This window comes from Erythrolamprus reginae, chromosome 2 (genome assembly GCF_031021105.1).
Source record: "Erythrolamprus reginae isolate rEryReg1 chromosome 2, rEryReg1.hap1, whole genome shotgun sequence".
Classification (NCBI taxonomy): domain Eukaryota; kingdom Metazoa; phylum Chordata; class Lepidosauria; order Squamata; family Dipsadidae; genus Erythrolamprus; species Erythrolamprus reginae.
This window is the reverse complement of record NC_091951.1, coordinates 190,026,580-190,045,776: the sequence shown is the minus strand read 5'-3', so window position 1 is coordinate 190,045,776 and position 19,197 is coordinate 190,026,580. Positions and strand designations below refer to the sequence as shown.

Genomic DNA, 19,197 nt, shown 5'->3' with positions numbered 1-19,197 from the left:
GGAGAAGACCCAGGAGGAAACAGAACCATCTCATACTGAATTATTCATTTGGAATTTGGGGGAGAGTTGTGTGTGTGAAACAAAGAACAACATTGTTTTGAAATGTTTACCAAATCATCTTAGTCCGACTGCAGTTCAGCAGAAAATCTGAAAAGTGGTGCTTCCGGGTTTTGGTTAAACCAAAATCTGAACCCTAGAGAGATTTTGTGAGGCAAAGAAACAAGATAGTCTTTAGCTTCCTTCCTCCTCTCCTACAAGTGGTTGTGTCCCAATTCTTATACTGAATAAAACAAGACCCATTTTGTTCAGTATATCAGGGGTCCCCAACCTTGGCAACTTTAAAATGGTGGACTTCAAGCTTTCCTGGCTGAGGAATTCTGGGAGTTGAAGTCCACAAGTCTTAAAGTTGCCAAGATTGGAGACCCCTGCAATATATGTACGTAAACTTCAAAAACACATATTTCAGCTGTGGTAACCAACTATCCAATGCAGATGTTTTTGTGGATAATATTTTTTTCACTTCCCTATTTCTGTATAAAAGGTGTAGGCTGTGATATTCTATTATTGTTAATTCGCCTGAGCAATAGGAAAGGAAACACATCTGGAAGAGGATGATAGATCTGTTCACGTCAAGTAGATTCCACAGTCCAGAATCCTAGAATGTATTTCAACAATCAATATAGTTATTCCCATATTGCCTAATTTTCAAGATGGCTGCTTAGAGTTCTAATTCTTATCCCTCCTTCTTCAAAATGGAAGCGAGGATATTATCCTGAGCAGAAAGAAGACACTCCAGGAATTGATGTGAGAACCAATACTGCAATCTTGGGAGAATAGCTCCCCCCAAAAGAGGTTTATTGTCAGAAATTACAATTCCAACTGATTAGCAGATAAAACAGTAGTTATAATTACAGTGGCCACACACCCAGGCCATTGATCTTGCTTAGTGAGGCTCTTGGCACTTAAAGCTCCAAATGTCTTAAAGGGGGTAATTGGACCGTATTTTCAGCTTCCCTGAATTCACAAGGATGCTGCTTCATTTTCCCAAGCCAAGAGAATTACTTGTAAAAGAAACAATTGTACAGTTTTACACGTCTACAACTTTACAGTGAACACCTTTTTAAGAAATGGCAGATATAGGCCTCAATAAATTTGACTTTTCAAACCTCCACCCACAATTTTTTTCATTTTAATTAAAACAGATCAAGGCAATGGAAGCAACAGAAGCCTGCCACAAAATAAGAGAATTACAATCATAATTGTACGGCAATTATGTCGAATGGGAAAACCCATTCAAACATTTGAAAGATGCCTTAACTTTTTAAAAAGTGAGTACTTTCTTTGCCATTTCTTTGCTTGGGCACACTAAAATGTACAATAATAAAGAATATACTGGCAAACCAGAAGCTCACGATATTAAATAGTTCCATTGTTGCTAGGCTCCATATGAGCCTAGTAGCATTGTCTGGAGTTACAAAGTACAGGAAGTGAAAGAACATTCTGGAAAGCTTCAAAGCTGTGAATAAAATATGTAAATGCATTCATCACGGGCAGAAAAGATTTCCTCATCACCATGCAAGATACAAAACTGCCATGATCATTAGTATGCCTCCAGAACAAGCACCGAGTTACTTTTTTCAATTTCCTCAGCTAGGGCAACAATTGAATGCTACTTTTTATGATCACACATACAAACCAGTACTATAAACAAAAAGCCTAGTTAAAAAACCCCGCATCTTTTTTCATTGTAGGATGTTTGTTCCTTCCTCACTTGGTCCGTCTCCTTATCTTGTCACAAATTTCTCACCCAGGCTGAAGCAACACACTTCATCATCTCCTCCTCCTCCTTAGATTTCTATTACTTTTTTCTGTGATATAAGCAGAGATGGTCTAAAGCAGTGTTTCCCAACCTTGGCAACTTGAAGATATCTGGACTTCAACTCCCAGAATTCCCCAGCCAGCAAATGCTGGCTGGGGAATTCTGGGAGTTGAAGTTCAGATATCTTCAAGTTGCCAAGGTTGGGAAACACTGGTCTAAAGCAACAAGATATCATCCAAATTAAGAAATTGCAGCACTCAGGATCCTAAAACAAAATGATGCCCTGGAGCAAGGGTGTGCACACACATTGGCATGCACATGACTCCTGGCAGTGCCTCCTTAACAAACTAGGGTCTTTTCCTGGGCTCATCCTAGCCAAGCAAAACTGAAGAATTGTGCATTTGTGCTAAAGACACATCAATTGTGCACTTAAATTCAATCCAAAGCACCTGGCAGGCATCTCCTTAATGCAAACGGGTACTCTGGAATCATGTGGCTTTTTAAAGAAGTAGAATAGCCAAATGCATATTCACACCCATTTTGAAGAATCTTTTCGACTTCAGTTCCCAAAAGTGCTGCGATGCTCCGTTCTTGGTTTTCAAAAAGATTTTTTGTCTTTCTGAGCATCTCTGCAGCTGGATGCGAGAATCTCAAGGGAGCTAATGTAAAAGAGAACAGCTCTTAATCTCTACAGGAGTTAATTAGCTTACCAGATTTCTTTATTAAGATTCATTAAGCCATTACATTCCTGAGAGGAAATCATTTATCAGTAAACAAAAAAAAATATGAAATGCATGGACAGCCTGTCTTCGGAGAGCCTAAAACTAAGAGGAAGACTGGATTACTCAAATGCTTTGATGCACGTAATGAGTTTAAAGGAAGCAAGTGTTTCCATTCTTCAGCCAAACTTTGTTATGCGGTGCTAGGAGACAACTGGCTCTGTGAATGTTTCAGAGAGAACAGAAGTCAAATCCTGGATTTAGGAAGTGGTCTTCTTTAGGAGGTGGAACAAAGGTTTGTTTCACTTGGGCCTTGTGGCCATAAGAAACCAGAAGCCCTTTCCTAGCCTCCTTCACTAAAAAAAGGTCAGAAGGATACCATAGCAAATGGAAAAGCTGAGGGAAAACACTGGACAAAACCACTGATATCACACCAGCTGACCCCTGGAACTACATCTGCAAAATCTATTCTGTGCTGACGCTACCGCCGCGAAGATGAAATGCCAGGCCCACCAATGTGCTGGTTAGTACAACCCTATGAAAATAAAGAGGAAGCCATCATTTAAGCAAGACATATTCTTTCAAAGATTCTGGCAAAGGCAGTTCCTTCACTGCGTCTGGTAGGAACTGCATACCTAGGCTGTGGCGCACAGCATAGCGCGAGAGCGCCTTTAAGGTGCCTGGGACAGAGCACAGCGTGGTAAGCTTTTCACAAAACTGCTTATCTCGCATCACCTCGCGGGGCATCGCACCATTTTTCCTCAATTCAAAGTGTCCAACGGCTCTGTGAAGGAGATCGAAGCAGGAATCTTCCCTCTCGGTGCCAAGTCCTCTGACCAGCAGAGCAACTAACCTTGAAATTGGGGTCTGCCCTTTCATATTGACTATCCGGACCTCAGCTCCGTACTCCAGGAGGATGCTGACGCTCTCCAGGTTGCCCTTCATTGCTGCCCAGCTCAGAGGGGTGTCGTCGTTATAATCCAGAGCATTGACAAAGGCCCCGCTTTCCAAAAGTGTTCGGACGCATTCAGCATTGTTTTTAAAGGCAGCCCAGTGCAGCGGGGTGTCCTTATTGCCGTCCAGTGCATTGGGATTTGCCCCGTATTCCAAAAGGATCTCCACACAGGTCTCATCCTTCTCAGCTGCATAATGGAGGGCTGTTCGATTGTAGCCATCGAGGGCATTGACCTGAAAAAAACAGGAGGAGGAGGGAGAAAGATGCTTTCAGTGTGATTAAGAGCTATATTAAAAGATGACCAATATGCTCAATAATGGGATAGAGCAGGGGTAGGCAAAGTTGGCTCTTCTATGACATGTGGACTTCAATTCCCAGAATTCCTGAGCCAATCATGCTAGCTCAGGAATTCTGGGAGTTGAAGTCCATATGTCATAGAAGAGCCAACTTTGCCTACCTCTGGGATAGAGGGATCCTTCATTCAGTTCAAGCACTTTGTACAGTACAACAGTCTTTCTCAAAATACAGATCTTCTTTCTTGACTAATCTGGATCACAACTCCAAAATCAGCAAAGAAATTACTGTGGTATCCTGTCTATATGTTTATAAATAGAATCTTTCTGATAGGTCACTGTTCTCTATTATTTATGCCTATCTCTATATAGGGGCACCTGATTAGCTGTTAATCCCAGGAGGGATTAATCCTTGCCTAGCATAGGCAGTTCTTAAATTCCCTGTCTCTGGCTCCACAACAGGATGGTGATTTGTGTGATAGAATCAATCTCTTAAGAGGCTGAGATGTCCCATTATAAGATTTGTTTAATAACATACTTGGAAGCCAATTATTTTTTAAAAAAAATTCTGTGGCAACATAACCACATAACCACAAAAACACCATTTGAAAACAATGGCCGGGATAAAATCTCAAGAGAATATGAGATTCTTTATATACATCCTCCTTAGGTACAACAGGGCAAAGTATTATTATTCAGAAAGATTTTTCACATTGGAGCATTTTACCTCCCAGTTTTGGCCTTTGCGAATATGTAACATTTTCAACTCAATAGCAATAGCACCATCAAGTACCATCTAATTTTACACCATTACGTATTTGATGAATCCCATTAAAGTATTGGATAAATCTGGTTATAACCACTGGCTTAATTAGTTTTCCAAAAGGCTTGTGCTGCTTCTTACCTGAGCACCTTTTTCCAACAGCACCTCAATGCAATCTGCATCAGCCACCATGCAAGCACAATGCAATGGTTTCAACGTCCCATGCATACAGTTGACATCTGCTCCCTGGAAGAACAGAGGGGAAAGAAGAACAGAGGGGAAACAAATGAAGGATACTCTCATCATATACATAATCCACCAGCCATTACCGTTACAACACTGTTACACAATCAACTAGCTATTTAAAAGCAGGAGTGATTGGGCAGCTTTAATTTATGAACCGAAATACACAGACTGAAATTAAAAAGCTAGTTTATCATCAGGCTCCTTGTGTTTATTGTTAATTTTCTAGTGTCTCAACATTTCAATAATAGTAGTGTCATAGTGGCATCTATGACAGATATTCAACTATGACATATTCAACAAGGCCTGGTCCTTCTGTTTAAGACAGCTAGGAAAATAAAAAAACCAGGATTGTCTTTATATTTTTACAGGGTGCACTGCCAATAGATTTACAACTTAGCTTGGTTAAGTATAATTTACTTCTTTTCTGTTTCTAACCCTTCCATTCAATCCTGTTCTCAGAGTTTGCCTGGACAAGAGCTGGCAAGGTTTTTCAGAAATGCTTTGTCCTTGCTTCCTCCTTCCTGGGGGCATGAGAAAGGGATTGACCCAAGGTGGCGCAGCCGGCTTCATGTTTAAGGGCAGAACTAAAATTCAGTTCCTTGTTTCTAGTCTGATGCTTTAATCACTAGACCAAACCAGCTCTCAACTTATTTCTTATTTCTTTCTTAGATTACAATTTAGAAAAAAAAGTAATGAACTTCAGTCTAGCTCTTCCATCACAAATTGCTTTATGATTTCCCTCACCTCCAGTTAAAACAATACCTATTTACATATACCTCATCCCCTATACAAAGGAGACTGTGCATGTCTAGAGAATTAGAAATGATCCATTCCTTCTCCTACTAATCCAATCCTACTTTTTCTAATCTCAAATCAGGACATCCCTTAAGGTAATCATTCTCCTCCCACACACACCCGGTTTGCTTTAAAAAGACTTTCCATTAATAAAAAACTGCATGCATGACCAGAACACTTTCCCTCCTGATGAAATTCCACATGTTGCCTTTCTAAAACAGTTCTTTGACAGTCTTAGATCAGTCCCTGGGAAAAAGAAGAAAGTTGGCAGAATACTATTTTTTTTCTTTCTAATGTGAGAGAAGCCAGATCAGGTGAATTTAAGAGTGAAGAAAGAAATACACAGAAACGGAGAAAGGGAATGAGGAAGGAAAGTGCCAACTAAAGTAAGAGATGCAAAAGAAATTCAGATTACTGCTGCTACTGCCATCTTCCATTTAATCGGAAGAATACTGTATGGTATTAGGCAGGACAGTATCAGAGATAGATCTTTCAAGAACATTACACTTTTTAGGAAATCAGCAGAAAGTTTTGCATGAAGAGCTACAGCAATTGTAAAACAAAAGCTTTTATTTTATTTTTCTACTTGTAAAAGACAAACAGGAATTATCGTATTTCCACCGTAAAATAGGCGTTGATTGCTTACCTGAACGCCTCTTCTCGTACGGTGAGCGGGTACAGCAGTCACATGGGTTGCTCACGTCCAATCCGATGGAACTGAGCCTAGTATTAAAAAAGCTTGCCGGATCCGCCCCTTCCCCAGAATTCGCGAATCCATAGACTAGGCTCAGCTGTGAAGCTCTGTAGTGTTCAACTCTCATTGTTAGAGGAAGAAAGGTATAGAAAAGTAAAAGAAGACACATACAAGGGCGGGAAGTGACTGCTGTACCCGCTCACCGTACGAGAAGAGGCGTTCAGGTAAGCAATCAACGCCTATTCTCCGTACTGAAGGAGCGGGTCCAGCAGTCACATGGGACATACCCAATAGATGGTCCCTAGGGTGGGATTAGATTGCTATCGTGTGAGATAACGGATTGGAGTACCCTTCTGCCGAAGGCAGCGTCCGCTGAAGCGTAAGAATCAATCTTGTAGTGCCTGATGAAGGAATTTGGCGAGGCCCAAGTGGCTGCTTTGCAGACCTCCTCCAACGGGGCTTGAGTCGCCCAAGCGGCTGAGGTGGCCGCGCTCCTGGTGGAATGCGCTGTGATGTTCCTTGGAACGGAGAGGGAGGCCGACTCATAGGCCTTAGATATAGTCCCTCTGATCCAACGGCCCAGTACTGTTGAAGACACTTTGGCCCCCATGACTCTGGGATGATAGGCTACAAAAAGAGCTTCTGACCTTCGAAAAGGTCCTGTGCGTTGGATATATATTCTCAGCGCTCTGATGAGATCCAGGGTGTGCCATCTAATTGCCAAGGGATGGTCTCGTTGGAGGCAGAAGGAAGGTAGGACAATATCCTGAGATCTGTGGAACATGGAACTGACCTTGGGTAAGAAGGTGGGGTCCAGTCGCAAAACTACCTTGTCCTGATGGAATTGACAAAGGTCCTGCCTGATTGAGAGGGCAGCCAGCTCCGAAATGCGTCGGGCAGAGGTAATAGCCACCAGGAAAGCTACCTTAAAGGATAGGTACCTGAGGGATGCCGATTTTAGGGGTTCGTATGGAGCCTGCGTGAGGGAATGGAGAACCCGTGGCAAATCCCAGGATGGATACCTGTGGACCTTGGAAGGTCTGAGGTTGGCTATGCCCTTGAGGAATTCCTGAACTTCAGGGAAGGATCGGAGAGGCTGTCTGCGGGGGCCCCCCAGGACAGATGAAATGGCTGCCAGATGACGCCGGAGGGTGCTGGTGGAAAGCCCTTTATGGAAGCCTTGCATAAGGAAGGAAATAATTCTGTGTATGGGGATGCACAGAGGGGAGAAACCTTCCTGTAGACACCACTGGTGAAACTTGGACCACGTGTGGTCATAAATTCGATTGGTCGAGCCCCTTCTGGCCTTTAAGATGACCTCCACTGAATCGGGGTCATGGCCACGCAGTTCTAAATCTCTCCTGATAACAGCCAGGCGGTGAGGTGGAACCACTCCGGGTCTGGATGGAAAGAGGCCCCCTGCCGCAGCATATCCCCCGAAACGGGGAGTCGCCAAGGGTCCTGGACGGACAGCTGTTGGAGATCCGCGAACCAGGGCCGGCGGGGCCAATGAGGGGCGATTAAGATTACTCGGGCCCTCTCGGTGAGGACCTTGTGAATCACGTCCGGGAGGATTGGAATTGGAGGAAATGCGTAGAGTAGGCCTGGAGGCCATGGACTCCGGAGGGCATTGATTGCTTCCGCTCCCGGGGATGGAAATCTGGCATAGAAGCGAGGGAGTTGGGCGTTCGCATTGGTCGCGAAGAGATCCAGGACTGGTAGGCCGAATCTGAGGGTGATTTGATGGAACAGGTCTTGATGGAGGTTCCACTCTCCTGGGTCTATCGTTGCTCGGGATAGCCAATCCGCCTGGACGTTGAGACTCCCGGAGATGTGATCGGCTAGGAGCGACTGGAGATGTTTTTCCGCCCAAAGGCCCAACTTGAGGGCCTCCCTCATGAGAGCCTTGGATCTCGTGCCCCCCTGTCTGCAGATATGGCTTTTTGTGGCAATGTTGTCGGTGAGAATGAGAACGTGCCGGTTGGGAATGCGAGGAGAGAAATGCTTCAGCGCCAGGGAAACGGCTCTTAACTCTAGCCAATTGATTGGCCTGGAAGCTTCCTCCGGGGACCACGTGCCCTGGGCTATCATCCCCTGGGCGTGGGCGCCCCATCCCGATAGACTGGCATCTGTGGTGATGACAAATTGATCCGGGCACCTGAACGGGGATCCTTTGTCCATGGCCGGAGACTTCCACCACTTGAAGGATCTGCGAACACTCAGTGGGATGACAATGCGTCGATTTGAGTTGCTGTGCCCCGATCTCTGAAAAGGTAACAGGAGCCACTGGAGTTCCCTAGCATGAAGGCGAGCCCAGGGAATGATGCCTATGCATGACACCATCTTCCCCAAAAGGGAAGATAGAGTGACTATGGATACTGAAGAGTTAGATAAAATCTTAGAAATTAACTCCACTATACTGAGTTTTCTCTCGGGAGAGAGAAACACCTGGGAGGATTCTGAATCAATAATGGATCCCAGGTGAGCAATGGATGTGGAAGGTTGGAGATGACTTTTATCAAAATTGATGGAAAATCCATGGTCCTGAAGGACTGACATGGTAACAGAAAGGTCTGTTTTCACTTTCTCTAGGGAGTTCCCATGAATCAAAATATCATCAAGATAACATAAAATGTGAATGGGAAACGCCCGGATATAGGCCGCCAGGGACCCCAAGAGTTTTGTAAAGACCCGAGGGGCCGAGGAGAGGCCAAAAGGCATCGCCCTATACTGGAAGTGCCTGCCTTGAAAGGAAAAACGTAAAAAAATTTTCTGTGGCATTTGGCTATAGGAATGTGAAGGTAGGCCTCAGTGAGGTCCAAGGAAGACATGAAAACTCCCGAGTGGATGGCGGCTAAAATAGAGGGCAAGGAGTGCATCTTAAACTTCCTATATTTGATGAATAGGTTTAGTTTCTTTAAATCCAAAATAGCTCTCCAACCTCCGGAGGACTTTGGAACCATAAATAAAATGGAGTAAAAACCTAGGCCCCTCTGATCGGAAGGGACCGGTTGAATGGCTCTGATGGACAATAGATGAGAAATGGCCTCCTCCATACGGTTACAATCAGAGGATGACCTGGGAGAAGGGCAGGAAATAAAACGTCTTGGGGGAGGAGAAACAAATTCTAAAAGAAGACCTGTTTGAACAGTGTCAATGACCCAAGGGTCTTTGGAGGTGAAACGCCAATTAGAGGCGAAATGAGCTAGGCGACCCCCTATGGGAATAGAGGAAAGGTTACCATCTAGGTTTCTTTGAAGCCCTGTTAGATGAAGCTCCCCTTTGGAAGCGAAAACCTCTACCCCTGGAGTTCCTACCTTGGGAACGAAAGCGGGGGGAATACTGACCTGGAGACCTCTGATAGGACGCCGCTTGGTCTTGCTGGCGCCCTGGGCGACGAAAGGACTGCGTTTTGGTAGCCTTTTTAGTGGTTGGACCCAAAACTTTCTTCTTGTCCGTGGTTTCCGTGAGGAGTGGATCCAGAAGATCACCGAAGAGCAGGTCGCGCTTCAAGGGGCCCTGGGATAACTGCCACTTTTGGCGAACTCCCGCTTGCCAAGGGCGAATCCAAAGGAGTCTTCTTGCCGTTGTAGAAGCTGCAATAGACTTAGCAGAAAATCTAGTAGATTGCAAAGTGGCATCAGCCACGTACTGGGCAGCTGCAAAGACCTTGTTGAAGTCTTGTTGACCTCTCAAGTCATCGGGAGGAATATGCTGTTGCAGTTGGCGAAGCCACAGCAGCATGGCTCTGGAAAAAAAGGAAGCCGCTGCAGAACTTTTAATGGCCCAGGAATCAGAGGTGAATCCCCTTTTGAGCATTTGCTCAATGCGCTTGTCCTCTGGGCGGAGGACTTCCTCCGCCTCTCCTGGCACAGCCGCTGCCGAGTGAAGAATCTTGACAGGTTCATCCGGTTTAGGAAAGGATAGAAGTTCCTCATAGGAAGAGGAAAGTTTGTACAACTTTCTGTCCTTGGTGGAGGGATTAAGGCCAGATGCTGGAAATTCCCACTGTTTGAGTAAGGCATCCTTAAACAATTTAGGCATAGGAATTACCTCGTTATCCTCCTGTTCCTCTGTGAAGTAAGGTAAATTCTCCTCCGGGGGATCAGTGGAAGTGGAGGCTTGTTTCTCCTGGGCCGCTAATCCCGTAGAAATTCTAGCTTTGAGGAGAAGAGATTTGAATAATTGAGAGGGGAAAATAGTAACTGGAGGGGGAACCTTTATTTGGGATTCCTCATCATCAGATAATCCCTGGAAAGGGTCCTCATCATCCTCCATCTCCTCGTATTCATCCTGGGAGGAATCTGAATCATCCTGAATAGGAGCTCTGACCGCTGGGGAAGAACCCAAGGGGCGGGAGGGACGAGAAGGAGGAAGAGGTAGAGGAAGCGCATTGATGGTGGAGAGTTTGGCATCAATGGCTTTGGACAGCACAGCAAAAATAGACTGGAACTCAGGAGGTAAATTGGAAATATCAGCAGAAATGGCAGAAGAATCCCTAAAGGCCTGGGAGGATCCTGGCTGGGGGGAATCTTCAATAATATCTGGTTCCTCTGGACCTATGCCCCATAGGTTAGGTTGGGGTCTGTCTAGGTTTGGCTCATCCAGAGATAACACAGGGACCCCAGAAGGAGGCAGGCTAGAGGCCTCTGGGGGGTCTTGACTACTGATTACTTGGGCCTGCACTTTCAAACGTTTTGCTGATTTGTCATGAATTTTTTGTAGGGCTAGGTCCCTTCTCTTCTCGGCCCTGGTGACCTTGGTCGGGGGGCGGGCCCCTGGAGAAGAGGAGGAAGAGGCCTGGGGGATGCTAGTAATCTCATCGCCAGTAGGCCTGGCCTCTCTGGGACCTTTAGTTGTGCCTCTCTTGGGAAAAGAAGCCATAGTCTGACAATTAACAGAAGACAAGGCTGAGCCAATAATTAAATAATAAGGAGAAGAATTTCAAGGACTTCCCAAGAGGAATGGATCCTGCTTCGAGGCCTCGAAGCTGCTGAAGAGTGAGGACAATCTGGGCAAACCCAGAGTTCGTGCCCCCAAATCCAGCGGGGCCAGCCTCCCTAAACTTAATAATTAAGTAAACCAAGGCACTCTGGTTGGAGGCTTAGCCGGTGGAGAATTTAGCCTGGGACCCCCAAGGCCCGCTCCGGGATCCACGCGGTGGACTGAGGCCTACGCGGCTGGCAGGAGGCCAACACGAGAGGCCTAGATTTTTAAAAAAAAGGGCGCGAAGGCCTTCGCGCCGAAAAGATCGCTCCGTAGAATTTCTTAAGGGAAAAGCGATCGACTAAGTCCAGGAGACTGGAAGGCGTCTCACTCCGCAGGAGGTATTTTTTAAGCCCTTAAATATATTTATACGATAAATAAGCAATAATGAAATCGATAAATACTTGCACCAGGACCTCCGGGCCAAGGGATTAGAAGAATCCACTAGCGGCCGCAGGAATCGTAACCGGCAAAACCGCCGGGGGAAAACGAAACCGCAACTTCTCCTAAGGGACAAAACCGAGCCGCTTTTTTTCTTTTTTTCTTTAAACGGCTGGCGCAATGGTGCAAGTAATAAATAAAGGCAATAATCTTACTATTTTTTGAAGGAAAGATCGAAGGGAAGGTGTTAGAATGTTGAACGAGCTATCACAATACAACCGCAGGATATGCGAACTGAGCGAATTCTGGGGAAGGGGCGGATCCGGCAAGCTTTTTTAATACTAGGCTCAGTTCCATCGGATTGGACGTGAGCAACCCATGTGACTGCTGGACCCGCTCCTTCAGTACGGAGAAGAGGGTGGAAACAACATCAGTGCGTCTTATACACCGAATACAGACATTTTTGGCCTCCTGAAGCCCCGCCCCCGCATTGCATTCACAAAAATGGGGTGGACAGAAGGTCTGAGAAGCCTGCAGAGAGCTCCTGGGGGACAGGGGAAGGCAAAAATGCCCCCATTTTTGTGAAAAACGGCTTGTTTTTCGTAAAAATGGGGGCATTTTTGCCATCCCCCAGCAGCTCTCTGCAGACTTCCCAGACCCTTTGCCCAATGCATTTTTGTGTGTGCGGGGGTGGTGGTGGTGAAAAATGCCCCGGTTTTTGTAAAAATGGGTGTGTTTTTGGTTTCTAATTACCCCATCTAGCTTGATTGAAGGAGGAAGTCTTAAAGCTGTCAAGTTTGAAGTTTGTAAAAAGTGCACATGGTTGTAAAAAGTATTCTGCTACACTAGTATTTTATTAAATAATATATTACTACACCATTTGGTTCAGAAAACATTTTTCCTTGTTTTCCTCCTCTAAAATCTAAGTGATTTTATACTCCGGTGCGTCTTATACTCTGAAAAATATAGTAGTAGAGAAGTACAAGAAATGTTGAAGTTCTTAGGACAAGATCATAATTTTCTGATATTCAAATCTCTGAATTTTCCAGATGTACAGTAGTCCCTCGCTATACCGCGCTTCACCTACTGCGGCTTCACTTCATCGCGGGTTTCTGAGGAAGTCGATCGGCAGATTTAAACAGCCCGAGTGCTCTGCCAGAGAAAATAGGCTAACGGGCTCCCAAGCTCCATTTCCGGCTGTGACAGCCTCCTGCAACCCTCCGCCAGTGAAAACTGAGCTCAGGACGGCCACGGACCTTGAGTTTGACGCCCTTGTTCTAGTCTAGATGAACTGAGCAATGGCAGAAATTCTGAGCTATACCAGCACATTCTCTGTGGATTATAATAGTCTACTAAATTTAGACAGTATCAGGATAGGAAAGGTCTTTTCTTTTTTGGTACCTTTGAGTCAATCTTGACTCCCCATAGCTCCCTGACTACTTACAAAACAACTTATATAGCAAAGCAGCTGACAATATCAATCAAGCTTAATCAAGCATCTCAACACCAGCAAGAGCTGTATAATTGGAAACTGCTTGACTATTGCAATATGACACTGAGAAGTATTCAAACCTTTTGAAGGGAAAAAAAACCTGGCTTGCAGAAACTTGAAAAACGTGGATAAAAATACTATAAATGATCTCCTTTCTAACTGGAATAAGTCATGTTCCTTTAACTCCCTGATTTATAAAGCCATGCATGTTTGGCAAGAAGCCTTGTGGACCTTCTTTTAAAACCCTCCCTAACCATTCTTCAATGCAAATTTCCCCCCCATAAGATAATCTCCAAGATCTGAGGACTGCAACTTGGAAAGGTAATGCAGACAAGTAACAGTTCTAGTGTATATAGAAGGCATCAAATTACTCAACTGGAGGACATTCAGGAGTATACAAGATTATACTTTTTCTATAGTAATTTTTCAAATGTAAAATTTTTGAGGGAGCGAGTTTATCTTCAGTGAGTTTTAGGCGAGTAACTAGAAGCACAGTGTTTTGTTGGGCTTCAGACAGATTTTAATTTGATTGTGCATCATTTTAAAATGTAGTTTGCATTGTTGAATTGTGGTTTCTTTTGGGGGCCTTGGTAGATTGAAAAATAGCTTAGAAATACTATTGCAACTGAATTTGTGACAAAAAGAAATAGATGGGGACCAGGCAATTTGATCTCTGCAATTGGAGCAATTCTTGGAACTTCTGTCGATAAATGCATAATTTAAAAAAAACAACTAAAAAAAATACAGTTGCACAGATCATAGTATTACCGTCAATTTAAACTTCTATCTTCTTTTCAAAAAATATTTATATACTCAGCCAAGCACATTCCTACCCGCTTCAAAAACATCATATAATGTTACATGGCTGCTGCCTTTTCTGAGGCAACATCTCCTATATTCCTGTTTTTCTTACACAGAGGCAGAGGAAGAGACATGATGACTGTTTCCTACTGTTGAGTGGCATTATACTGCAGTAACAACAGTAGGAAATATGAACAGAGCTTGGACCATGATACAAAGGGAAGCTGTTTCCATGCCAATTCTGGAGCTGCCAACTCTGGAGCTGCTAATTCCATGACAAAATCTTCAGGATTTTCCCCCCAAGAAGAAAGTTAAAAACCAAACTTTACAATATTAGCTGTTATGCAAATAGACTCAGAAAACTATTTACATTAAAATGGTATTATTTTTAGATTATTTTCCCATCGCTTCCTGAAATGTGATGCACGTGATGATGCTAGAAATCCAACAACTTCTTAAAGATCTACCAAATTTAAGATATGCTACTAGATACTAGCTGCTGCTGCCTCTCTCACTCAGTTCTTAGTTTATTCACACTTCTTCCTTAAAGTGACATTCTTCACAACCCAAGGTTACATCTTTCTCTTGCAAGAGAGCTAACTTGAACTTCCACCACAATGTTTTCCAGGATTGAGACCACAATCCCCAGAAATTCCTATAAGTATGACTATCTGATGCAACCAGGTTGAAGGTGGCTATTTGAAGTCTTCTTCCCACAGTCCTAAAATCAATTGCTGTTTCAAAACTGCTGTAATCTCAACTTAGTGTCTTCTAATAAATTCTAAATATCATTCTTTGTTGTCTAAATTGTAGTTTAATGTCTGCTAACACTCTTGCTATAGAAGATACTAATTATCTAATTAGCATCTAATTATTTACAGTGTAAGCCTTTATTCCACTCCTCTTAATATCTGTATATTAAATTGATTTATTGATAATCAAATCTATAGAAACTAATAGTAGTCTTTTTAGTGTTAAAAAGATTTTAACTAATTGTTCTAGTATCCTCAGATGTCTCAGAAGTTGAAAATATTTAACTAACTAACGTAAACTAATGTTGTACAATAGTTGTAAATACTGCCATTGAATTACATTTGATAGATGATATTTATTTCTTAGCACAAGTATGTTAAAAATTAATCCTTATCGTGGTAACAATTGGTCTAAAGTCAAGTCTCTATTTTCATCCAATTTTTCCATATCACCATCTTTTTCTCAAACTTTAATGTTGGGTTTCCCCAAAAAGCCAATTAAAAAAGGATCAAATCTTTTTGCATATAGACATTCCATTCCATAGCTTTCTAACTAGGACTGTTTCCAAAAATACTAAAGGTCTACTCTATTTAAATCCTAATACTATCCATCCAATGAAAGCTGTAAATATATGTATCTTCCAAGTTGCCCAACTTGGAAAGTTAGCACTAATCATTGGCTTCTAGTATTTAATAATAAATCTAGCAATAATATCTAGCAATAAACAAGCATGATGATCGAAGCTCAGTTTTTCAGAGGCTAATATTCTTTTGAATTATATATCTAGTACTGTATGCAATTTGACAACTAGACAAAATAAATGGATTCTGTGTCCAGACTGATACAACAGTAATGGAATGATAAATTTATGGCCCCATTTACTGAAGGAACTAAGTCCTGATTACACTTGCTACTTATGGATCCCCTGTAGACATGCAACAGAAAGATATAATGAAATATGGGACAAAAAGCAGTAGGATAAAACAGGATATAAGCATATTAAAAATAGAATACACTTATGTAACCATAGAAATATGCATATGATGACACAGATCACCCATAAAAGTGAGATAGGAATTTTATTTACACACACTCGTATTTACTATAAGTATATGTGTGTATGTGTATTTACTTGCATGTTTTATTATATAATTTTACATAGAATTGTAACTCTTACTATTGCAATGACATACTATGCATTTTTTCTGTTGAATTTTTTCACTTTTTAAGCATCTGTTATATTTTTACAATGGATATATTTTTGTGTTTTGTTTCTTTTGTGTTTTTCTTTTTCTGTTATTATTATTATTTTTAAAAATCTTAGCATCTTCCACAAATAAACATTAGGGAATGCCAATATGGAGAAGGTCAATATAAGAATAGGTAATACGTACCACATAAGTTAAAAAAGCTTATTTTAATCCTTAAATTTCTCTAAATTCCTAAGATTTTTGGATGGAGAAATAAGTTCAGGGATATGAATTAAATAATGCTAAAAGAGTTATACTATTACGATCTCAGTCTCAACAGAAATTATCTGATCTTAGAACTCATCTAACACTGTATGAAAAACACTATTTATAGGCAATCCCTGGGATACAAAATCTTGTTTCCAACAGTTTCTTTCTGATATATGATATGATCAAGAGAAAGAATCCAGGATGAGTGACAGTCATCATTTTTTCCAGTGCTGTTGTAACTTTGAACAATCACTAAATAAATGATTGTAAGTGAAGCACTATCTGTAGTAACTGCATTTGCAAAGGACGTGTATACATTCTCGATCAAACCAGATAAATTTAATTTACTAGGAAGGAACAGGGGATTTTAAGTAACTCCAAAGGAATCATTACTTAAAACTGCAACCAACACAAATAAAGTCAGATTCGGTCTCCCAGAATTTTAAAAAATGAACAAACTATAAACTTGTCTTAGGTTTTTTCACCTACCCTTCTTATTAGGTCTTCAACATTATCATGTGGGAAAGATCGGATGGCTGCTATAGTCCGGATCAAGCGCTCTGACAAAGAATATTTACTCTGGATGCTCTGCATAATATACCACATACTGGAGTTCAGTTTCCTCAGTTACTTTACATGCTCCAAGCTGCCTGAAGAAGTACACACAAAAGAAGAACTTTTAAAAAATACATTAAAAAAAAGACTATGTAGAAATCCCAGCAAGATATATGGTAATAGCATTAAAAATATCGTCAGATTGTTGCATTCATTAACCTTTGATGGTGAGGAAAAATTAATCAAGAACAACTTGAGGTTTAGGAAGTAGCTCAAACTTACTTGGTACACGTGCAACAAAAACATATCTTCCAAATTAATCCATTCAGATAATCAGTTAGTTTTGATAGACATTAGAGGATTAATGTTAGAGAATTATTAAGAGAGAAAGATGTTCTGTGCCATGGTGGCGCAGTGGTTAGAGTGCAGTATTGCAGGCTACTTCCGCTGACTGCTGATTGCCAACAGACTCAGCCCTCCATCCTTCCAAGCTTGTTAAAGTGCCAAGACCCAGATTGTTGCAGGTAACATGCCGACTCTGTAAACTGCTATAAATCTAAGTGCTATTGGTATTGCTATTCTAATCTTCATGCAAAATGGATTAATTGCCCTGAAATAAAGAGAGCAAATTGATGTACAATATCTTGAGAATAAAATCTGAAATATTATGAAAATAAGAACATTAATCCAAATAATTTGGTTGGATTATTTATTTTTACTCTTAACTGTTCACTATTTCTAGGCTACCAGGAATACAATTATATCTGCCACATTTCCAGCAGTCTTTCCTACAATGGATTTCCCTACAATGGACCTTGAAGGTCCTACTAGAGCAGGGGCAGGCAAAGTTGGCTCTTCTATGACACGTGGACTTAAACTCTCAGAATTTCTGAGCTAGCATGATTGGCTCAGGAATTCTGGGAGTTGAAGTCCACAAGTCATAGAAGAGCCAACTTTGCTTGCCCCTGTCCTAGAGCTTCAATAACAAATATACAAACAAAGCTCGTCCTCCTAATTTAGAATGGTATGAGATATACCAAACTATTAATCAGATGTTGATGGCCTCACTTTAACAACGTACCTAACTGAAACTAGTGAAAGCTATGTAGGATTAGATTTGGTTATTACAAATCTCACAGCTGCATAGGTAGATAGGTATGCAGATAGGCGGACAGATTCCATAGGAGACTGACAAGAAACCTCAGATGTAGATTGAGAAAAATAAATAAATCCCAGTAGATGACATTGGAAAACTACTTCAAAACTGTTGCTAAGAAAGGTCTCTATAAGGACTCCGGGAGATGAACTCAACTCAGCAGAGACTTGATTAGATTACTGAACTGAGACTATCCTTAGAGACCATTCTGAAACATCAATTAGTACAAAATACAGCCACAGAACCATAACTGTTTGCACTACATCCTTTGGCATGACCTCCACAGACTGCCAACTCATTTCCAGCCTCAAACTAACCTTTAAAAGTCTTCTCAAGTTTGGGACCACAGTCAGAACAGAATAGAACAGAACAGAATTTTATTGGCCAAGTGTGATTGGACACACAAGGAGTTTGTCTTGGTGCACATGCTCTCAGTGTACATAAAATAAAAGATAAGTTCATCAAAAATCATAAGGTACAACACTTAAGGATAGTCCAAGTGCACATAAGCAGTCAAGTCATATTAGGAACCAGTTAATATAAATTGTAAAGATACAAGCAACAAAGTTACAGTCATACAGTCATTTGTGGAAGGAGATGGGAATGATGAGAAAATTAATAGTAGCGCAGACTTAGTAAATACTGTAGTTTGACAGTGTTGAGGGAATTATTTGTTTAACAGAGTGATGGTGTTTGGGGAAAATGTTCTTGTTCTGATGTACAGTGCTCTATAGCCTCACTTTGAGGGTAGGAGTTGAAACAATTTATGTCCAGGATGCGAGGGATCCATAAATATTTTCACGGCCCTCTTTTTGACTCATGCAGTATACAGGTCCTCAGTGGAAGGCAGGTTGGTAGCAATTGTTTTTTATGAAGTTCTGATTATACTCTGAAGTCTGTGTCTGTCTTGTTAGGTTGCAGAACCAAACCAAACAGTTATGGAGGTACAGATGATAGACTCAACTAATTCCTATAAGCAACTTAAGAGTCCATTTTTGAAGGCCTACTGTAGGGCCTTTTGAGGCTAAAATCTGACAACTGGTTGCCTGGCAGTAGATCTTCTCAATGTTAAGTACAGTATATCTTCTGGATCACAGTGAAGCATACCCAGTTCTAACTTTAGAATCTTTCTAGCACCAAGCAAAGTTATTTTACTTCCCCAAGCCTTGTAATACGTATGTGTGTATGTTAGTAAATGGGGTTCTTTTTAAACCTTTTTAAATATTTTAAATTTATTTGGATTTGTCATGATTTGCTGTATCTTGCTGTGAGCCGCCCCGAGTCTGCGGAGAGGGGCGGCATTCAAATCTAAATAATAAATAAATTAAA

The 19,197-nt window shown here is 41.9% G+C and overlaps 1 protein-coding gene across 4 annotated transcripts in view; it reads right to left on the bottom strand.

The window, feature by feature from the left end:
- Window positions 1–805: 805 nt before the first annotated feature.
- ASB8 (ankyrin repeat and SOCS box containing 8) overlaps window positions 806–19,197 on the bottom strand; it is a 29,867-nt gene continuing 11,475 nt past the window's right edge. For all 4 annotated transcript variants that reach the window (XM_070740891.1, XM_070740887.1, XM_070740890.1 and 1 more), the window contains exons 2-5: window positions 16,647–16,807; window positions 4,691–4,795; window positions 2,045–3,726; window positions 806–1,910 (exon numbers count right to left, since the gene is read on the bottom strand). In XM_070740891.1, the coding sequence (XP_070596992.1) occupies window positions 3,097–3,726; window positions 4,691–4,795; window positions 16,647–16,763 (852 nt within the window). In that variant the 5' untranslated portion in view covers window positions 16,764–16,807 and the 3' untranslated portion in view covers window positions 806–1,910; window positions 2,045–3,096. The remainder of the gene's footprint in view (window positions 1,911–2,044; window positions 3,727–4,690; window positions 4,796–16,646; window positions 16,808–19,197) is intronic.